Raw genomic sequence first — 20,420 nt, forward strand, 5'->3', positions numbered from 1 at the left:
ATTTTTTCCTATATATTTCTATGTAAAACTGTGATTCCCCATTGTGGCCCTGCCCTTCCCCCGGGGGTCATGATTTGAACAATTTAGAATCTACACTGTACCAGGATGCTTCCACATAAGTTTCAGCTTTTCTGGCCCAGTGGTTCTTGAGAAGAAGATTTTCAAAGATTTTTCCTATATATTTCTATGTTAAACTTTGATTCCCCATTGTGGCCCCGCCCTTCCCTCAGGGTCATGATTTGAACAATTTGGAATCTACACTGTACCAGGATGCTTCCATATAAGTTTTAGCTTTTCTGGCCCAGTGGTTCTTGAGAAGAAGATTTTCAAAGATTTTTCCTATATACAGGTGACTCTCGATGGCTCGAACTCCGATCTCTCGAAGTTCTCGATCTCTCGAAGTAAACCTCCGGTCCCGGTTTTTTCCTCTATATAATTAAGCAAATTTACTCCTGATCTCTCGAACTTCTATCTCTCGAAGTTCTCTATCTCTCGAACCAAAATTTTGGTCCCGTTACACATACTTCATTGAATTTTACTCTCTATCTCTCGAAGTTTTGATTGCGCGTTTATACACGCCAATCAAGCGTAAAATTGATGCAGTCTGGACTTACCTGGAAACAATGAACGCCTTGGGCTGGCATGGAGGTGTTAATTGGGTGTTTACATAGACGACACTACACCTGTGGGTCGTCCGTGTTTTGATATAATTAATTGGTTAATTACAGGTACATTATAAACAAATTCACTACTTTTTTTCGAAGTGAAACTGAGACGATAATTTTTAGAAATTTAATTTATAGATGTTCGTTTCAGTAAGTTCCGAAAGACTATAAACTTTTATTATGATTAAATAGAGTCTAAATAATTCCAGCATAGCAAATATTGCACAAGAAAATTCCTTTCTCAAGGACAATACCGATTAAGAAAAATCTGATGAACACTGGTGAAGGTCCCGATCAAGCCGCGGAATAGCCAAACCGACAACTGCTATTTGGGTTTCATGTAATCATGAAATAAGAACAAATAAATACTGAAACTTTAAAAATTTGTTTTATTTATTTGAAATACAATCATCGTTGTTGATATCACGTAAATTACCTGTCAAATACAATTGAAAACGTGCAATGACTTTATTTACATATACTTCCGGTATCTATAAAAGTAGAACTTCGGTGATCGGAACTGAAAATTCCAGATTTTTTTTACTTTCTATCTCTCGAACCCCTCGATCTCTCGAACTTTTCTTACGGTCCCTTGAACTTCGAGAGATCGAGATTCACCTGTATTTCTATGTAAAACTTTGATTCCCCATTGTGGCCCCGCCCTTCCCCCTGGGGTCATGATTTGAACAATTTAGCATCTACACTACCCCAGGATGCTTCCACATAAGTTTCAGCTTTACTGGCCCAGTGGTTCTTGAGAAGAAGATTTTTTAATGACCCCACCCTATTTTTGTCTTTTCTTGATTATCTCCCCTTGCGAGGGGATATGTCCCTTCATTTTAACAATTTAAATTCCCCTTTACCCAAGGATGCTTTGTATCAAGTTTGGTCAAAATTGGCCCAGTGGTTCTTGAGAAGAAGTCGAAAATGTGAAAAGTTTACAGACGGACAGACAGACAGACGGACAGACGGACGGACAGACGGACGGACAGACGGACGGACGACGGACAAAATGTGATCAGAAAAGCTCACTTGAGCCTTCGGCTCAGGTGAGCTAATAAAAGTGAAAAAGAAACCAAAGAATAATAGAAGGGTCTTCAGCTGAAGACGGAAGACCCTAATAAAAGTGAAAAAGAAACAATAGAATAATAGAAGGGTCTTCCGCTGGAGACGGAAGACCCTAATAATAATAATAAGAAACCGAGTAAAAACAATATGTTCCCAAACTCCGTTTGGGGAACATAATTACTCTAAGAAATGGAAAACTTTGATTTAAATACAATTATCACTTACATAACATATACATGCATTTAATTTTTTCTAAAATTTCATCAAAATGACTTTGAAAGTTTTGTCAGAAGTACATACACAGTGAATCACATATTACTTGTAACCCATTAGAAAATACTTCATCATGTACCTACCTATCTCCCACCATTATACACCTGGAGGGGTCTAGGTTGTGTGTCTGTTGTAGACATTTAAACATGTTTATCTCAGGTTTCCCCATCACTAGGGGCTCCCTCCTTGCTGGGACCTTTACTGCAGCCACAATTGTTCCTGTCCCTGGGGATTAAATGATAAAGAGGCACAATTACAAAGGGTGATATAAAAGACACAAAACAATATTAATCTACATTTGGCAGTATTAACTGTCCTTACAATTGCATAATGATACACAAACTTAACGAGAAGTCTGTGAGCCAATGCTCACTAGTTAAGTACCGGGTAATACCTCCGCTCTGATGTGATTATACAAAATCATGTTAGTAAATATAAGTTCAGTTACAGGTATATGTGTAGTAGAGGTACTTTTATTTAAAATAATAAAAGTTAAGTGATTTTTAATGATATAAAATAAATATTAAATATAAATTAAATAAATTAAATATAGACTAAATAAACTGTTAAATAAGTTATAAATGATAGTTTTCCGTTAAAGTTTATTCTTTTCTTTCTTTACTAACTTGGGTATTTAGTGCTATAGCTATACACCCCTTTGGATCCACACCTGTACATACACTTTTACATGACCACATACATATCTATTGGTCAGTTTTTGAAATACTTAGTTTTCATTGGTTAGTGTTTTGGTCTTTGTGGTGTAGTGAGTTTTATTCAGTTTAAGCTCTGAAATTCTGACTTCTAATGGAGAAGACCTAGTTTGTTTTTGCTGTTGAAATTAGTTATTTCCTAAGACCTTAGACCTAAAGACAATTCCTGTAATGTAAGTTTTTACTTGTTTTATGCTACAAATATGTTTTCTATTATATTATGTTAAAAATGTGGAAAACAAGATATCTTACTTTTAATTGTTACATTAGGAGTTATCTGTCTATTTATTCAGATATTGATAAATCTGATGAAGTTTTGCAAGAGATCAATTTGTATATAAACCTGAAAAAAAGTTTGATGTGAAGATTATGATAATCAAGATAATTTAAATAGTTATTTATTTTGAGAAAGGTATTTGTATAGAGCAAGTCCTTATTATTACATTTATTGTACATAGGTAACATCATAAAATAAAGAAATGTATACTTGAATAGGAGAAAGTTCAGTTCCATAGATTGGTATGTCTAACTGTATATATATTTTTATGATTTGTAAAGAAATATCAAAGAAAGATAACTCTTCACAAGTTTGTCAAGTGTAATAGTGTTAATAGAGTTATTTCCCTTATATCATGTGTAAAGTATATTTATGTGTTATCATAGTAAATGATGATAATTAATTGTAAAAGAGAAGACAGATAATTTGTTATATTTTTATAATCGTAATATTTAATTGAAATAATATTTTGTACATATTTTTATGACGGAATTTGTACATTGCAGGACTTCCAATATTTCCATTCATTATTTCCATTATTGTCCGTATTAATCAACTAAGATGTCATCATAATAAACGTTAAAACTACAACTGAGTGTTTTCCATCATACTGCCGGGAATACCCGCTACAAAATGGCGCCCAACGGAAAATCCACATAGGATTTTCCGTTGGATCAACAGGATACTATAGTTAGTGTAAAATTATTGACTTTTGATTGAATTTTACCTGGCCAGATAAGAGATGTAATAATTTTATAAACACGTGTTGTTGAAAACAGAGACAGAGATTTTTCGGTCGTCTTACCTTGTTGATTATTTCCATATTAATTTATTATTGAAGTAATTTCTTAGTACAAATATTTATAAAATATTTTGACTTGGACTAAAGAAAACGGACTGACGCAGGTACAGTTGGCCAGTAAGTTTGTTGTATGGGATAGTATTATGGAAATTCGGTTTGTTATTGTTTAGATCAGTTCAGTTGAGTCAAGGTAAGCCAGTGAATTTGAGAATTTGAATTTGTCAAGGTATACAGTGAATACAGAACTACATTTTATTTACATTGAAACCCATACAGTTTAAATATAGAACAAGAATACAGAGTCTGATCAAAAGTTTGTCTGTCATGGTGTCCACTTAGTTTAGTGTTAAGCTACTAACATCTTAGCTTCTGATCTTTTCAGCTTAAAAGTGTAAACAAGGTTTAAAAAAAAAAATTGCGTAACATTTTGTGTGTTTGTTGCAAAATGTAAATTGTTTAAAAAAGTTTAAAACAATTTAAACATGTAGATTGTTTAAAACAACTTAAAACAAACAAGTCTTTATTTACAGGCAATTAACGCGTCGGTTTATTAGTAACATCCATCAATTAGATGCGCGTCGGTTTCTTTGAGTTGTCATTTATTTTTTTTTTCATTGCTTGTGATACTATTGCAATTTTTGCATTGATTAGTCAAGTACTTGCATGATTTGGTATTTATTATTTATAACCATCATGGCAGAGTTCTCAGAGACAGAAAAGTCTGATTTGTTGTCTACATTTCAGGCATTAGAGATCAAACCAGAAGGTTGTACCCCTGAAGAATTTAAGAATTGGGTTTTGAAATATGCTGATTCCTTAAAGAAGGAATTACCCATGCCGTCTGTTCATTCTAGTCCTGGTGACCATTCCCTTGTCCCTCCTAGTCCTAACCCATTTCTCGGTGACCATGTCCCTCCCAGTCCTAACCCATTTGCCCATGACCTTACCCCTCCCAAGCCTAGTCTATTTGCCCAGGACCTTACCCTGCCCACTTCCGTGACCCACATTCCTTTGAGTGGTGTTCCTAAAATATCAGGGTTTACAGGTGACAAAAAGGGTGATATTTTATATGACCAATGGAGATACGAGGTAAAGTGTTTGCAAGCAAATGATTTTTCAGAGAACATTATTTGTTTAGCGATCAGGAGATCATTGCGTTCTCCAGCGAGTAGAGTGCTTATGCGTCTAGGACCAAATGCAACTGTGGAGGAAATTTTAAATAAACTAGACAGCATTTATGGTATTGTGGAAGAGAAAGAAACACTACTTGCCAACTTCTATAGTGCAAAGCAAGGAGAAAGTGAGGATATTTCAACATGGGGATGTAGACTAGAGGATCTACTCAGCAAAGCTGTCATGCGAGGACAAGTGAAGCTAGGTGATGAAAATGAAATGTTAAGGAACATGTTCTGGAATGGAATGAAGCCTAGTTTGAAGGACATATCAGGCCATATACATGACAAATACCTTGATTTTGATGAGCTGAGAATGGCAATGAGAGTAATCGAGCTGGACAAAGAGAAAAGAACTGAATCAGAAAAACAGTCAAAACCCATACCATCAAAGAGAGTTAGTGTGGACAGAAAGCAGGAGGATACAGATGATTTAAGAGGTGTTGTAAATAGACTGTCAACGGAATTAGAGGAGATGAGGAGAGAAAGGAGAAATGATCAGTACAAAGGGAGAGGGATGACACGAGGAAATTTCACTCCTAGATTTAGAGCTCCTCATAGATTCAGCACGCCATACAGATATCAGGCTCCTCAGATGCAGCAAAATACCAGTTTTCAGAATTCACAACCACCAGCCTCTGAGGAAGTTGTATGCTGGAGATGCGGTCAACAAGGTCACCTCCAAATTGGATGTCGAGTTAAAGTCGACCATTACAGAGGACATTTAAACGGACGTCGACCGTCGGTAAGGGGCCAACGATAGGTCGAAGATTACAGAGCCCCATGTACCAGCCGAAATTGATTGGCGAATCAACAGAGACAGACATTCGGATTTCACAGATGAAAGCTAAAGCCTTACTAGACACAGGCTCAACAGTATCTACGATATCAAGATCATTTTATGAGGACAACCTGCAAGAAAATCCTATCCATCCAATACAATATTTCATCAACATCAAGTGTGCAGATGGAAATTCTCTTACTTACCTAGGGTACATTGAAGCAGAAATTCAGCCAATAGGAATTCCCAACTGTCAACCTTTACCATGCCTTTTCTTGATTGTACCAGATTCGAATTACAGCAAATCAACTCCAATATTATTAGGAACCAACATCATCAACTTATTTCTCAACAACACTCATCAGCAGTATGGAGAGAAGTTCTTGCAGGAAACACCATTGCAAACACCTTGGTATTTAGCATTCAGAAGTTTACAGCTGAGAGAAAAAGCATTAATGAAGCAGAATTTTAGATTAGCCATTGTGAAATCAGCCGAACAACAGACAATCACCATCCATCCAAATAGCCAAGTAGTGATTAATGGGTATGCAGATAGGAAGATCCCATACCACTCAACTTGTGCGTTACTACAATCAACAAAATACTCCAGAATTCCAACAGATCTTGACATTGAACCATCTGTCGTCAACTTCAACTCTAAAGAAAATCAGATCATACCAGTCAATATTAGCAACCTGACAACAAGAACAGTGACTGTTAATCCAAAGGCAATACTTTGTGAGATACACCCAGTATCCATCATAGATCAGCCTCAACATCTACAACAGGAGGAGATAACTCATTTACAGGAAGTGAAAATATCTACTGACAACTTATCATCAAGTCAGATACAAGAAGTACATGAACTACTCAGAGTGTACGAGGATATATTTTCAAAAGGCGAGACTGACATAGGATTTAATGACACCGTAAAGCACAGAATCGACTTACTCGATGAACAACCTTTTAAGCAGAGAACACGGAGAATACCACCTGCTATGTTTGAAGAGATCAGAAACCATTTACAGATGCTTTTAGATTCCAACGTCATAAGAAAATCAAGTTCACCATTCTCGAGTAATGTGGTCTTAGTTAGAAAAAAGGACAACAAATTAAGGATGTGCATAGATTACAGACAACTTAACCAGAGGACTAAGAAAGATGCATATGCCTTGCCGAGGATAGAAGAAATTCTTAATGCTCTTTCAGGAAATAGTTACTTTTCAGTTTTGGATATGAAGTCCGGGTACCATCAGGTAGAGATATTAGAAGAACATAAAGAGCGTACAGCCTTTACCGTAGGACCTCTCGGTTTTTACGAATTCAATAGACTACCATTCGGACTATCAAACAGCCCTGCCACTTACCAACGGCTGATGGAGAGCTGTTTAGGAGACCTACATTTGAATATTTGTTTTATTTTCCTCGACGACTTAATCATATTCTCAAGGTCATACGAAGAACACATCCACAGATTACAACTAGTTTTTGACAAACTTAGGGAATCAGGACTCAAACTATCACCTAAGAAGTGTAACCTGTTTATGAGGAAGGTAAAGTATGTAGGCCATATTGTTTCAGAGGAAGGAATAGAGACAGACCCAGAGAAAGTACAGAAAGTCCTAGATTGGCCGATTCCACGTACACCGGAAGAAATAAGAAAGTTTATTGGTTTCATTGGGTATTACAGAAGATTTATCCCCAATTTCAGTAAAATCTCAAAGCCATTGACAGAAATGATGCCAAAAGCCAATAGTAAGAAGGACAAAAAGGGAAAACAAGCAGCTAAGGAATTTAAATGGGGAACAGAACAACAACAAGCCTTCCAACATCTAAAGAAACTTTTGACAGAGCCACCGATTCTTAGATATGCAGACTACAATCTTCCATTTAAGCTTCATACAGACGCCAGCAAGCTAGGACTTGGAGCTGTACTGTACCAGGAACAACAAGGAAGAAAAAGAGTCATCAGCTACGCCAGTCGCAATCTAAGTCCTACAGAAAAGAACTACGCAGCACACAAATTAGAATTCTTAGCTTTGAAATGGTCGATTTGCGAAAAATTTCATGGCTATCTTTATGGACATAAATTCACAGTATTGACGGACAACAATCCCCTGACCTACGTACTGACGTCAGCCAAACTTGACGCAGCAGGGCATAGGTGGCTAGCAGCTTTATCTGTTTATGATTTCAGTATTATTTACAGGCCTGGTAAACAGAACCAAGATGCAGATGCCCTGTCCAGAAGACCAACTAATGATGATTTTCAGTCCATTTCTACAGATTCCATCAAAGCAGTATGTAAAGCAGTTCATGTAGAGCCACTTGTTACTACTTTTTCTTAAGATACTTCTATTATTGATCAAAATTTTTCTCAACAGGATGTTATTGACCAGCAGATAGATTGGTACAGTGTTCAGAGAAACGACCCGACTATTAGATCCTGGATTCATCACGTAAAGCTACAAAAGAAACCGAGACTTGAGAACTTACCATTTCATCCTCATTCACAGGCATTAGTTAGGAATTTCAATAAACTTAGACTTATCAATAATATTCTTTACAGGGAAACAACTTTATTTGACAACATGAATCAGCAATTAGTAATACCCAGATCATTCAAAGACAAAGTTTTGACAGAACTACACAACAAGTTTGGTCATCCAGGCAGAGAAAGAACATCATCTCTTGTCAAAGACAGATTCTATTGGGTAGGAATGCACCAAGACATCGAAAACTGGATAAAGAATTGCAACAGATGTGTGCACAGGAAATCAACAAACCAGAGAGCACCATTAGTCAACATCAATTCTTCCTATCCACTAGAACTGGTTTGTATGGATTTCTTGACGTTAGAGATGAGTAAAGGAGGATATCAACATGTACTTGTTATAACTGACCACTTCACTCGTTTTGCGCATGTGGTACCAACACGCAACATGACTGCAAAGACAACAGCAGAAGCGTTATACAACAACTTTATTACTTACTACGGAATTCCAACATGGATACATTCAGACCAAGGAGCTAATTTCGAGAGCCAAATTATCAAAGAATTATGTCAGATTACAGGGATGAAAAAGTCAAGAACAACCCCTTACCATGCAATGGGCAATGGTCAATGTGAGAGATATAATAGAACTTTACTCAACATGCTAGGAACCCTGAAACCATCACAGAAACAGAACTGGAAGCTGTATATTAACCCATTAGTGCATGCGTACAACTGCATCAAGAATGAGTCTACCGGAGTTTCCCCATATTTCCTTATGTTTGGACGTGAACCAAAATTACCGATCGACATAGAGTTTGGCCTAAAGAAAGAAGAAAAGAAATCAGTATCCAAATACATCAGCAACTTGAAAGAAAACATGAAAGCAGCTTACGAAATAGTCAACAAAATTACCAAGAAATCACAGGAAAGACAGAAAGACCTTTATGATAGAAGAACAACAAATGCAGAAATACAGATAGGTGATAGAGTTCTAGTAAAAATTGTAGCTTTTGATGGAAAGCACAAAATTGCTGATAAATGGGAAGAAGAGCCGTACTTAATAATTGAACATCCTAATCCAGAAATCCCAGTGTATAAAGTACAGAAAGAAATGACAAAAGGAAAATCTCGAACTTTACATAGAAATCTTCTACTCCCTATTGGACATCTAGACTCTCATAAAACCAGTTCAGATGAATCATCACCATCCAGACCTACTCCAAAACCCAGGACAAGGCAGACACTGAAGAAGAAACAAGAACAGGTTCAAGACAGAACACCAGAGACTACAGAATTAGAAGATGACATAGATGTTAGTTCTGATGAAGAGTCAGATACAGAATTTATCCCGGTACCGGTACCAATGATCCCTGAGGTTAACATCCCAGTAGATGTTAGTAAACACCCAGGTGAGCAGAGTGTACACAGATCAGAAGAACAGAGAGTACAGAGCCCTAGAGAGCAGAGAGTACAGAGCCCTAGAGAGCACATAGTACAGAGCCCTAGAGAGGAGATTGTACATAGCCCTAGAGAGCAGACTGTACAGAGACCCATAGAACAGATGGATCAGATAGAGCAGAGACAGGAAAGAGAAGAAGAAATACAGCATCATGATGCAGAGGAGAGAGTAACGGAACAACAGCCAGTTCAGACAGAGGCAGAGCCACAGCGGGAACATGCTGAAGCTAGTAGTCCCAGATCTGATGATAAAGAAGAAGAACCTGTACCAGTTTTACCAAGAAGAAGCAATAGGGAGAGAAGAAAACCAGACAGATTAATTAAATCCCCAGGAATTTGTTTTAGTACAACAACAGCAGCAACAAGAATGGATGAAGAAGTGTGACTATCTACATCGTTTGAAATCTTCAAAGGAAATGAAATCATATGAAAAGGAAATAGTTCAAACCATGTTAGATATTTTAAAGAGAAATTAATCTGTTTTTAATTGTACATATTTATTTTTATTCCAGATCGTCCAGTTAACTTGAAGAATTTCAGGAACAGAGCAGAGTATATTTGGTAAGTCCATTAGAGAAATGACGGGGACATCATTTTCTAATGGGGGGGAGTTTGTAGTAGAGGTACTTTTATTTAAAATAATAAAAGTTAAGTGATTTTTAATGATATAAAATAAATATTAAATATAAATTAAATATAGACTAAATAAACTGTTAAATAAGTTATAAATGATAGTTTTCCGTTAAAGTTTACTCTTTTCTTTCTTTACTAACTTGGGTATTTAGTGCTATAGCTATACACCCCTTTGGATCCACACCTGTACATACACTTTTACATGACCACATACATATCTACTGGTCAGTTTTTAGCTCTACTGGTCAGAGACCAGAAGAGTTTATGCGATAGCAATGCGTCCGGCGTCCGTCCATCTGTCTGTAAACAATTTTTCAAAATGCTACTCCTTTTACAGTTTTGATCTGATTTCAATATAACTTGGCACACAAGTAGACTACACTAAGATACATAATTCTGTGTATCGGTTTTTGATTTTGATAAACGGTGTTGCCGTGGTAACTAAAAATAGAAATTTCTGTGAAATTTCTTTAAAATGCTACTCCTCCTGCAGTTTTGGTCTGATTTCAATATAACTTGGCACACAAGTAGACTACACTAAGATACATAATTCTGTGTATCGGTTTTTGATTTCGGTGAACGTTGTTGCCGTGGTTACTAAAAATAGAAATTTCTGTGAAATTCTTTCAAAATGCTACTCCTCCTACAGTTTTGGTCTGATTTCAATATAACTTGGCACACAAGTAGACTACACTAAGGTACATAATTCTGTATATTGGTTTTTGATTTTGATAAATGGTGTTGCCGTAGTAACTAAAAATAGAAATTTCTGTGAAATTCCTTTAAAATGCTACTCCTCCTACAGTTTTGGTCTGATTTCAATTTAACTTGGCACACAAGTAAACAACACTAAGATACATAATTCTGTATATCGGTTTTTGATTTCGATGAACGTTGTTGCCGTGGTTACTACAAATAGAAATTTCTGTGAAATTCCTTTAAAGCTCTACTCCTCCTACATTTTTGATCTGATTTCAATATAACTTTGCACACAAGAAGACTACACTAAGATACTAGTACATAATGTAGTGCATCGGTTTTTTATTTCGATGAATATTGTTGCCATGGTTACTAAAAATAAAAATTTCTGTGAAATTCCTTTAAAATGCTACTCCTCCTACAGTTTTGGTCTGATTTCAATATAACTTAGCACACAAGTAGACTACACTAAGATACATAATTCTGTGTTTTGGTTTTTGATTTTGATAAATGGTGTTGCCGTGGTTACTAAAAATAGAAATTTCTGTGAAATTCTTTCAAAATGCTACTCCTCCTACAGTTTTGGTCTGATTTCAATATAACTTGGCACACAAGTAGACTACACTAAGGTACATAATTCTGTTTATTGGTTTTTGATTTTGATAAATGGTGTTGCCGTAGTAACTAAAAATAGAAATTTCTGTGAAATTCCTTTAAAATGCTACTCCTCCTACAGTTTTGGTCTGATTTCAATTTAACTTGGCACACAAGTAAACAACATTAAGATACATAATTCTGTATATCGGTTTTTGATTTCGATGAACGTTGTTGCCGTGGTTACTAAAAATAGAAATTTCTGTGAAATTCCTTTAAAATGCTACTCCTCCTACAATTTTGGTCTGATTTCAATATAACTTAGCACACAAGAAGACTACACTAAGATACATAATTCTGTTTATCGGTTTTTCATTTCGATGAACGGTGTTGCCGTGGTTACTAAAAATAGAAATTTCTGTGAAATTCCTTTAAAATGCTACTTCTCCTACAGTTTTGGTCTGATTTCAATATAACTTAGCACACAAGTAGACTACACTAAGATACATAATTCTGTGTTTTGGTTTTTGATTTTGATAAATGGTGTTGCCGTGGTAACTAAAAATAGAAATTTCTGTGAAATTCCTTTAAAATGCTACTCCTCCTACAGTTTTGGTCTGATTTCAATTTAACTTGGCACACAAGTAAACAACACTAAGATACATAATTCTGTGTATCGGTTTTTGATTTCGATGAATGTTGTTGCCGTGGTTACTAAAAATAGTTGCCATGGTTACTAAAAATAGAAATTTCTGTGAAATTCTTTCAAAATGCTACTCCTCCTACAGTTTTGGTCTGATTTCAATATAACTTGGCACACAAGAAGACTAAACTAAGATACATAATTCTGTTTATCAGTTTTTCATTTCGATGAACGTTGTTGCCGTGGTTACTAAAAATAGAAATTTCTGTGAAATTCCTTTAAAATGCTACTCCTCCTACAGTTTTGGTCTGATTTCAATATAACTTTGCACACTAGCAGACTACACTAAGATACAAAATTCTGTGTATCGGTTTTTGATTTCGATGAACGCTGTTGCCCTGGTTACTAAAAATAGAAATTTCTGTGAAATTTCTTTAAATTGCTACTCCACATACAGTTTTGGTCTGATTTCAATATAACTTGGCACACAAGTAGACTACACTAAGATACATAATTTTCTTTATCTGTTTTTGATTTCGATGAACGTTGTTGCTGTGGTTACTAAAAATAGACATTTCTGTGAAATTCTTTGAAAATGCTACTCCTCCTACAGTTTTGGTCTGATTTCAATATAACTTGGCACACAAGTAGACTACACTAAGATACATAATTCTGTTTATCAGCTTTTGATTTCAATAAACGGTTTTGCCGTGGTAACTAAAAATAGAAATTTCTGTGAAATTCCTTTAAAATGCTACTCCTCCTACAATTTTGGTCTGATTTCAATATAACTTCGCAAACTTGTAGACTACACTAAGAACATAAAGAGACTTTATCAAGGATCATTATTCTATCTATTGCTGTTGTTAAGTTTCAATTCCCAACTGCTGAAGTACTTTTCTCTTCCTTTGCTATAAGTACAAACCAGTAGAGCTTCAGTCTCGACAGAGACTTCTGGTTGAAATACTTAGTTTTCTTTGGTTAGTGTTTTGGTCTTTGTGGTGTAGTGAGTTTTATTCAGTTTAAGCTCTGAAATTCTGACTTCTAATGGAGAAGACCTAGTTTGTTTTTGCTGTTGAAATTAGTTATTTCCTAAGACCTTAGACCTAAAGACAATTCCTGTAATGTAAGTTTTTACTTGTTTTATGCTACAAATATGTTTTCTATTACATTATGTTAAAAATGTGGAAAACAAGATATTTTACTTTTAATTGTTACATTAGGAGTTATCTGTCTATTTATTCAGATATTGATAAATCTGATGAACTTTTGCAAGAGATCAATTTGTATATAAACATGAAAAAAAGTTTGATGTGAAGATTCTGATAATCAAGATAATTTAAATAATTATTTATTTTGAGAAAGGTATTTGTATAGAGCAAGTCCTTATTATTACATTTATTGTACATAGGTAACATCATAAAATAAAGAAATGTATACTTGAATAGGAGAAAGTTCAGTTCCATAGATTGGTATGTCTAACTGTATATATATTTTTATGATTTGTAAAGAAATATCAAAGAAAGATAACTCTTCACAAGTTTGTCAAGTGTAATAGTGTTAATAGAGTTATTTCCCTTATATCATGTGTAAAGTATATTTATGTGTTATCATAGTAAATGATGATAATTAATTGTAAAAGAGAAGACAGATAATTTGTTATATTTTTACAATCGTAATATTTAATTGAAATAATATTTTGTACATATTTTTATGACGCAATTTGTATATTGCAGGACTTCCAATATTTCCATTCATTATTTCCATTACTGTCCGTATTAATCAACTAAGATGTCATCATAATAAACGTTAAAACTACAACTGAGTGTTTTCCATCATACTGCCGGGAATACCCGCTACATATGCACGGATAAATAGGAATTTGACATCAAATTCAAATAAAAATATATCCAAACATACTTCATGCCTCAACAAAGTATGTACTAAAATTTCAAGCATCTGTAATGAGTAGTTGCTGAGAAAACTGTGACGAAAATTTGTTATGAAAAGGACAGATGCACTGACAAACAGTAAGTTGATATTAGATTTGAACAAAAAAGAATCCCATCACATAGAATGCCTCACTATAGAGTGTGCTAAAATGTCAAGCATCTGCAATGAGTAATTGCTGAGAAAACTGCAATGAATATTTGTTATGTATGAAACATGTATGAAACAGATAGACACACAGACAGACAGGAAGTTGACATTAAATTTAAACAAAAATGTAATCCAACGTATAGCATGCCTCAGAAAAGATTGTCTTAAAATTTCAAGCATCTGCCATGAGAGTTGCTGAGAAAACTGCCATGAAAATTTGTTTTGCATGAAACATGTATGAAATGGATAGATGCACAGACAGACAGAGATTTGAAGAAAAATAAATCCTGCCATATGGCATGCATCAAAGAAGATTGTGTTAAAATTTCAAGCATCTGCAATGAGTAGTTGCTGAGAAAACTGTGACGAAAATTTGTTATGAATGAAACAGACACACAAGGGTAAAACAGTATACCCCCGCTCCGTCGGAGCAGGGGTATAATTATCTATGTAAATAAAAGTTCCCAATCATGATACAGTGTAAGGAAAATCATCTATTCTCTGAATTATTTCAGTAAGAGTACATTTCATGATCAAAAGTTCTTCAAATTTGTCTGTAGTAGATAAAATTTGTTTTGCATGAGAAAGACAGTAGCTTTAAACAGTAACTTAAAAACAGGTTAGAACCCAAATTTTGTTAAGTCTTCATAATTTGTCATATGAATTTGTTAGTACATGTATTGCATTCTAGTTCATAAATATTTTGCAATGATCGATATGAATAGAGAAGACAATGACAATATACTCTTCCTTCAACTTGTTGAGAAAACAGTAAAGCTGTCCAGAAAAGAGGCAAGGTGGCCATACCTGGTACCACATATGGAACATTCAGAGGAAGATGTGAGTCCTCATTGGTAGCCAGAAACAAGGCCCCCTCTCGTCTGGCATAGGTAGATGCCTTCATTATCTTAGGATAGGAAATGTATTTGTCAAATCCAACTAGGACACAGTTAATCTGCATACAAAACAAAAAAAACTATCACATCAAAAAAACAATTTAAGAACAATTTTAAACAATCAAATCTATAAATAATATTTAAAACAATGTGTATAAATATACTGACCTCAGGGTCAAGGGTCAAACCAGACACAATTTGAAAAGATTCTTGATTTTCTTCTGGAGGGTCTGGCTTAAAAATAAAATAAGAAGTTCGCAAGAATTCAATCAAGTCAAATAAATAAATTTATGAATAAAAACAGTGTAAAAACTGTAAACATGACACTTACATGTAAAACATGTGATAAAAAGACAAAGGTCTAAGGTTATAGCTGGATATGATTTTTAATCAACTTGATTATTTTTATCCCTTCACCATGGGGATCCCCTTGGGATAAAAATATAAACAACTCATCAACAATACATATTTAATACAGGTTATCCCTCTTTAAGACAAATCATGTAATTAAGTGCATTTTCCAAAAGTTATCCCCCTTTGTACAAAAATTTTATTAAATCATATCCAACCATAAAACATGGGAGATCCTATATATAATGTGTCTTGTGCACAACAATATCAGACTAATATCTATTATACATTGATGCTATATTTGAAATGATTGAAACACAACCAGAGAATAAAACATCTGAATAAGTAAGACTATAAAAGCTGGACACTTACACCAATCCCTGTATGATTTAGACCAAATCTATCCAGTTCTGCTCCCATACTGGGATTTCCAACAACGTAAATCTTTCCTTTGAAGTTCATGTTATGTAAGTAAAGTGCCGATATGTAACTAGTGCACACAATTTCCTCCTAAATAAAAATCGATATCAAAAATTTAATGTAATTTCATCATTTTTACAATATTCCCAACAGCAATTCATTTCAATTTTGAAAAGGGTAGACATATACAACAGTTTTGCATTTACAGATTTAATGTAACAAGTTATTTCCTTATAGGACAAATCAAGATATATTTAGTATATTTTCAAAAAGTTATCCCCATTTGGAAGCAATACTTAAGTCACTTAAAGTGCATTTTCTAAAAATTATCTACATTTGTAAAAAAAATTATTTAAATTTGTAGAGAAAGGCTGGGCGAAATACAGAGCAGATGTAGACCCTAACACAGGGATCGACACTAACTTTAAAACCATAGTTGTCAGCAGGGCTAGCCATTTCTAATTTCTACTAGCCCTGTTCATGTATTACTTGTCCAAAAGCCGAAGGCTGGTGGCCGTGTCACGAAGCGACGAGGGGGTAGGTGCGGGAGGGGGTTTCCCCCTCCTGCTGGTGGGGGTACGGGGGGCCTCCCCCGGGAAATTTTGAAAATAGAGATGCAAAATCCTGCATTCTGGCTGTATTTTGGGTAAAAATTATATGTCACTCTATGATTGTACCTAAGACATTTTTCTATTCGAAAAATTCAATATTTATAATCATTTAGGGTATTTCGATTCACCCTTTAAGTTTACATTTTGACCTACAAAAATAATAATTATGATGATAAAACATGTTTGAAAATAAATTTAACAATTATCAGGTATGTTGTGTGTAAATTATAATTATTTTCTTGCTCTTAGTGAGTAATTGTTAAAATTTACTGTAGCCCTGCAGGGCTAGTTTAAAGACATGTTTGGTAGCCCGACCTCAATATTCAGTTGTCCCGGGCCAGCGGGCTAGCGTTAGTGTCGAACCCTGCCCTAACGGTCTAAGATCAGTACACTTATGGAAGTAGAATTTAACTGTCAAGATAAATTAATCAACAATTAAGCATTGTGTTACAGTGTATATTCTTACATTATATTGCTCACCTCTGAGGCAGGAAACCCCAGCTTGACACACTTCTGGGCATACTCAGACCTTGTCTTTGTGCTGTTATTGGTAACATAAAATACCTTTTTCCCCTTCATACAGAGTACAAAAAATGTGTATATATAATAAATATAGTAAAGCTCGTATATGATTGCATTACAATTCCTTCATATTTTATTGAATTTAATTAAAGGTATAAACATGTATATTTCACTTAATATACAAATTTTTTATAGTACATACATGTATTGATTTTTTTTTTACATATATGTAAGACTCCAAAGTCCAATGGTGACGCCAAAGTCCGATGGTCTCGCCAAACCTTGATGGTCTGTGCAAAACCCTGATGGTTTGTTGTCATTACGGATGCCAAAGTCCGATGGTCACGCCAAAGTCCAATGGCTCGTTTCCTAGGAGACGCGCTGTGCTAAGGTGCGATGGTCTGACACGCCAAAGTCCGAGGGTGAGGAGAAACAATCAACATTTATGACGTCACAATAATCCGACTTCAATCCTTGACGCCCTTGTTCTGCATTCGTCCTCGAATACAATTTTATTGATTTTGCTTATTGCTTGCACCGTCTAGAGATACCGGTATTTAATTAGAATTAGTCCTGGCACACCAGTCGATTGATTATGGTTACATGTAGTCCTTGCTTTGTGCCAATCCGGGAGATTTAGGGTTAGTTCTCACACACATTTGGAGTAATAAGGGTTAGTCTGGCACCCACCCAAATATCTAGGTTTTAGTTGATACACTCTTTTCGAGCATTAAGGGATAGTCTCGCACCTACTCGAGAGATAAGGGTTAGTTTTCGCAAAATGATATTTATTTATACTTATTTTTAAGTCTTAACCAGGCATGACTTTGAGGTTTGGCACAGTAGTACTATGATGTCGTAAACGTTAATTGTTTTCCACACCATCGTACTTTGGAGTGTCAAACCATCGGGGTTTGGTGCAGACCATCGGACTTTGGTTTGACCATCGGACTTTGGAGTCCCATCGCACTTTGGAGTCCTACATATATATTAAATTAAGTTGATCATTAACAATTAAATTTCTTAAAAGAAACTGAAAGTTTGAGTCTATAGTTTTAAACTTACATAAATCACAATATAATACATGTAAACGCCTTACCAAAGATTTCAGTCCTTTTATAGTTTCCAAGCTGCCTGGAATGGGTTCACTAGCATTCCATAACACTCCTGCATTCAGAGAGCTTTCATAAGTTCATTATAAATAAACAATCTTAGTACATTCATTCTAAATTTACTTCCTTACTGCTTATCTCTTACCGAATCTGACAAAAGCTCTGTTGTGTACCGTTAAAGAGTAAAAAGAATATTTTACAACTAAATTTATGGATGCTATGTTTGCACAGTGCTACATTTATTTTTTTTTTAAAATATTTATTTTCATAGTGAAACTCAGACCTAGTTATCAGAATGCTTACAAAATTATGATTCAGGTTTATGTCCCTTTAAGGCTTGCACAGACCCTGAATCAAACAAAAATTTCTTGAGACATAACAAAATACAGGGGCGTAAAGGATATAACTTGAATAAGATTGCGGGGCTTGTGACTATTTAAGATGTGAATGATCTTTGTCATGACAGCAGCTACAGCAATAGGGCACCTCGGTTTCAATGGACCAGTCTCCACATCCAACAGTATTAGGACTCAAACCTGCGGCATAAGGGATCAACTCCCTCAGCCACAACTCTTGTGCAAACACACACTATAACCATTGTAGAATACCATTACCCAAAAGGACCCAAAAGGAACCCAAAAGGACCCAAAAGGAACCCAAAAGGACCCAAAAGGAACCCAAAAGGACCCAAAAGGAACCCAAAAGGAAATCAAAAGGACTCAAATAAATATATTAATATACATTGAAAATTAATAATTTGAATTAAATTATGAATATTATATTATAAATTTACCTAAAAGTTGGCAAAAAATTAACATTTATATTGTTGCAACTTTTCTTAAAGAAATAACATACGACTTTTATTACACATCAAACACTAAATCTGGTCAGATATGCTTTGATTTTTTACGCTGAAATTAACAAAGTACACTGTATTATTCTATTTCACCTTTGTTTTACCATATCTTACTATATGATATTTAATAATTATATATAAAGAAATAAAGTTTTATGACATATTCTACATGTAGGCATATGGTATCGGGGATGGATGTGTGTATGTGGGGGGGGGGGGCTCCCAACCCCACCCCAAACACACACACACTTTACCCTCAAAAAACTAGTTTAAGTTTTAATAAAATATGAAAGTATTTATTATATATCCATTTATTCTGTTTATTTTAAGTCATTTTGGGTCGTTCCTTTTGGGTTCCTTTTGGGTCCTTTTGGGTTCTTTTGGGTCCTTTTGGGTAAATCGACGCACCGCAATGGTACGATGATAACTATAGCTTGCGTTTTTTAGTGTCACTATTCATTTGCTACATTATCACCATTCAGTAATATCCAGATGTATCATTATCAGCTGATTGTGGCATTCTGCTAATACATGTACCTACACTCGTGGTTTGTTTAACTGTTTAACATGTTTAATGCATAAAATTATTAAAATCTAATTGTATTCTCATTAATAACTTATCATTACCGTCACAGTCGAACAAGAAGTTATCCACGCTATTTAAAATATCTTTTGCAATTTCTGAATTTACTTCTTCACACATCTTGGCGAAATTTCTTACTGTATTAAAGTGTAATCTTTGAGAAAAATCGTCTATGCATTGGTCACAAGAGAGATAACCAGTTTACGGAACCAGATAAAGTATTAGACGATTGAATCCAGAAATCTCCTATACATGCTAACTCTCTGTTAATCTTATTTTAGGCCAGAAAAATAGTCTTTTTCTCAGTCTTAGATATAAGTTTGTATAAAATATGATCATTTGTCGTGCTAGTTTTGGTCTAAATTAAGTTTATTCTCCCGTATAACTAGAAATAGCATATTCCCGAGTTTTTATGATACGACTTATTTAGCACCGACGTACCCACTTTTCTGGAGCAAGGATCGAATCTGAATGTTGAGCTAATTAGGGTATAAATTATGCTTTTATTACATTGTCTTTGAATATCAACATGTAAAAACTACTGAATTTAAAGATACACAATAGAAAATTGCACGACAAAAGGAAAAATACTTTAAATACAACATCAGCTGGTTGGGTACTTATGACACTTGATCCCTGTTATATCCCACAGAAATAAATATTGTAGTAAAGATTTCGTGGTAGTCAGCAATGT

The 20,420-nt window shown here is 34.8% G+C and overlaps 1 protein-coding gene across 1 annotated transcript; it reads right to left on the reverse strand.

Annotated features, from left to right (window-relative positions):
- Positions 1–2,089: 2,089 nt before the first annotated feature.
- On the reverse strand, positions 2,090–19,933 carry LOC134263449 (glycerol-3-phosphate phosphatase-like; the record flags this gene model as incomplete). Its single annotated transcript, XM_062745806.1, has 7 exons — positions 19,771–19,933; positions 18,275–18,342; positions 17,134–17,226; positions 15,995–16,132; positions 15,440–15,505; positions 15,183–15,330; positions 2,090–2,231 (listed from the first exon to the last, which is right to left on the reverse strand). Coding segments are annotated over exons 1-7 (731 nt in total), but the record flags the coding sequence as incomplete, so codon positions are not given.
- Between the last annotated feature and the right edge of the window lie 487 nt (positions 19,934–20,420).

Source organism: Saccostrea cucullata, unplaced genomic scaffold, assembly GCF_032062105.1.
Source record: "Saccostrea cucullata isolate Sc308-1 unplaced genomic scaffold, CSIRO_AGI_Scuc_v1 ctg11413, whole genome shotgun sequence".
In the NCBI taxonomy this organism is placed as follows: Eukaryota; Metazoa; Mollusca; class Bivalvia; order Ostreida; family Ostreidae; genus Saccostrea; species Saccostrea cuccullata.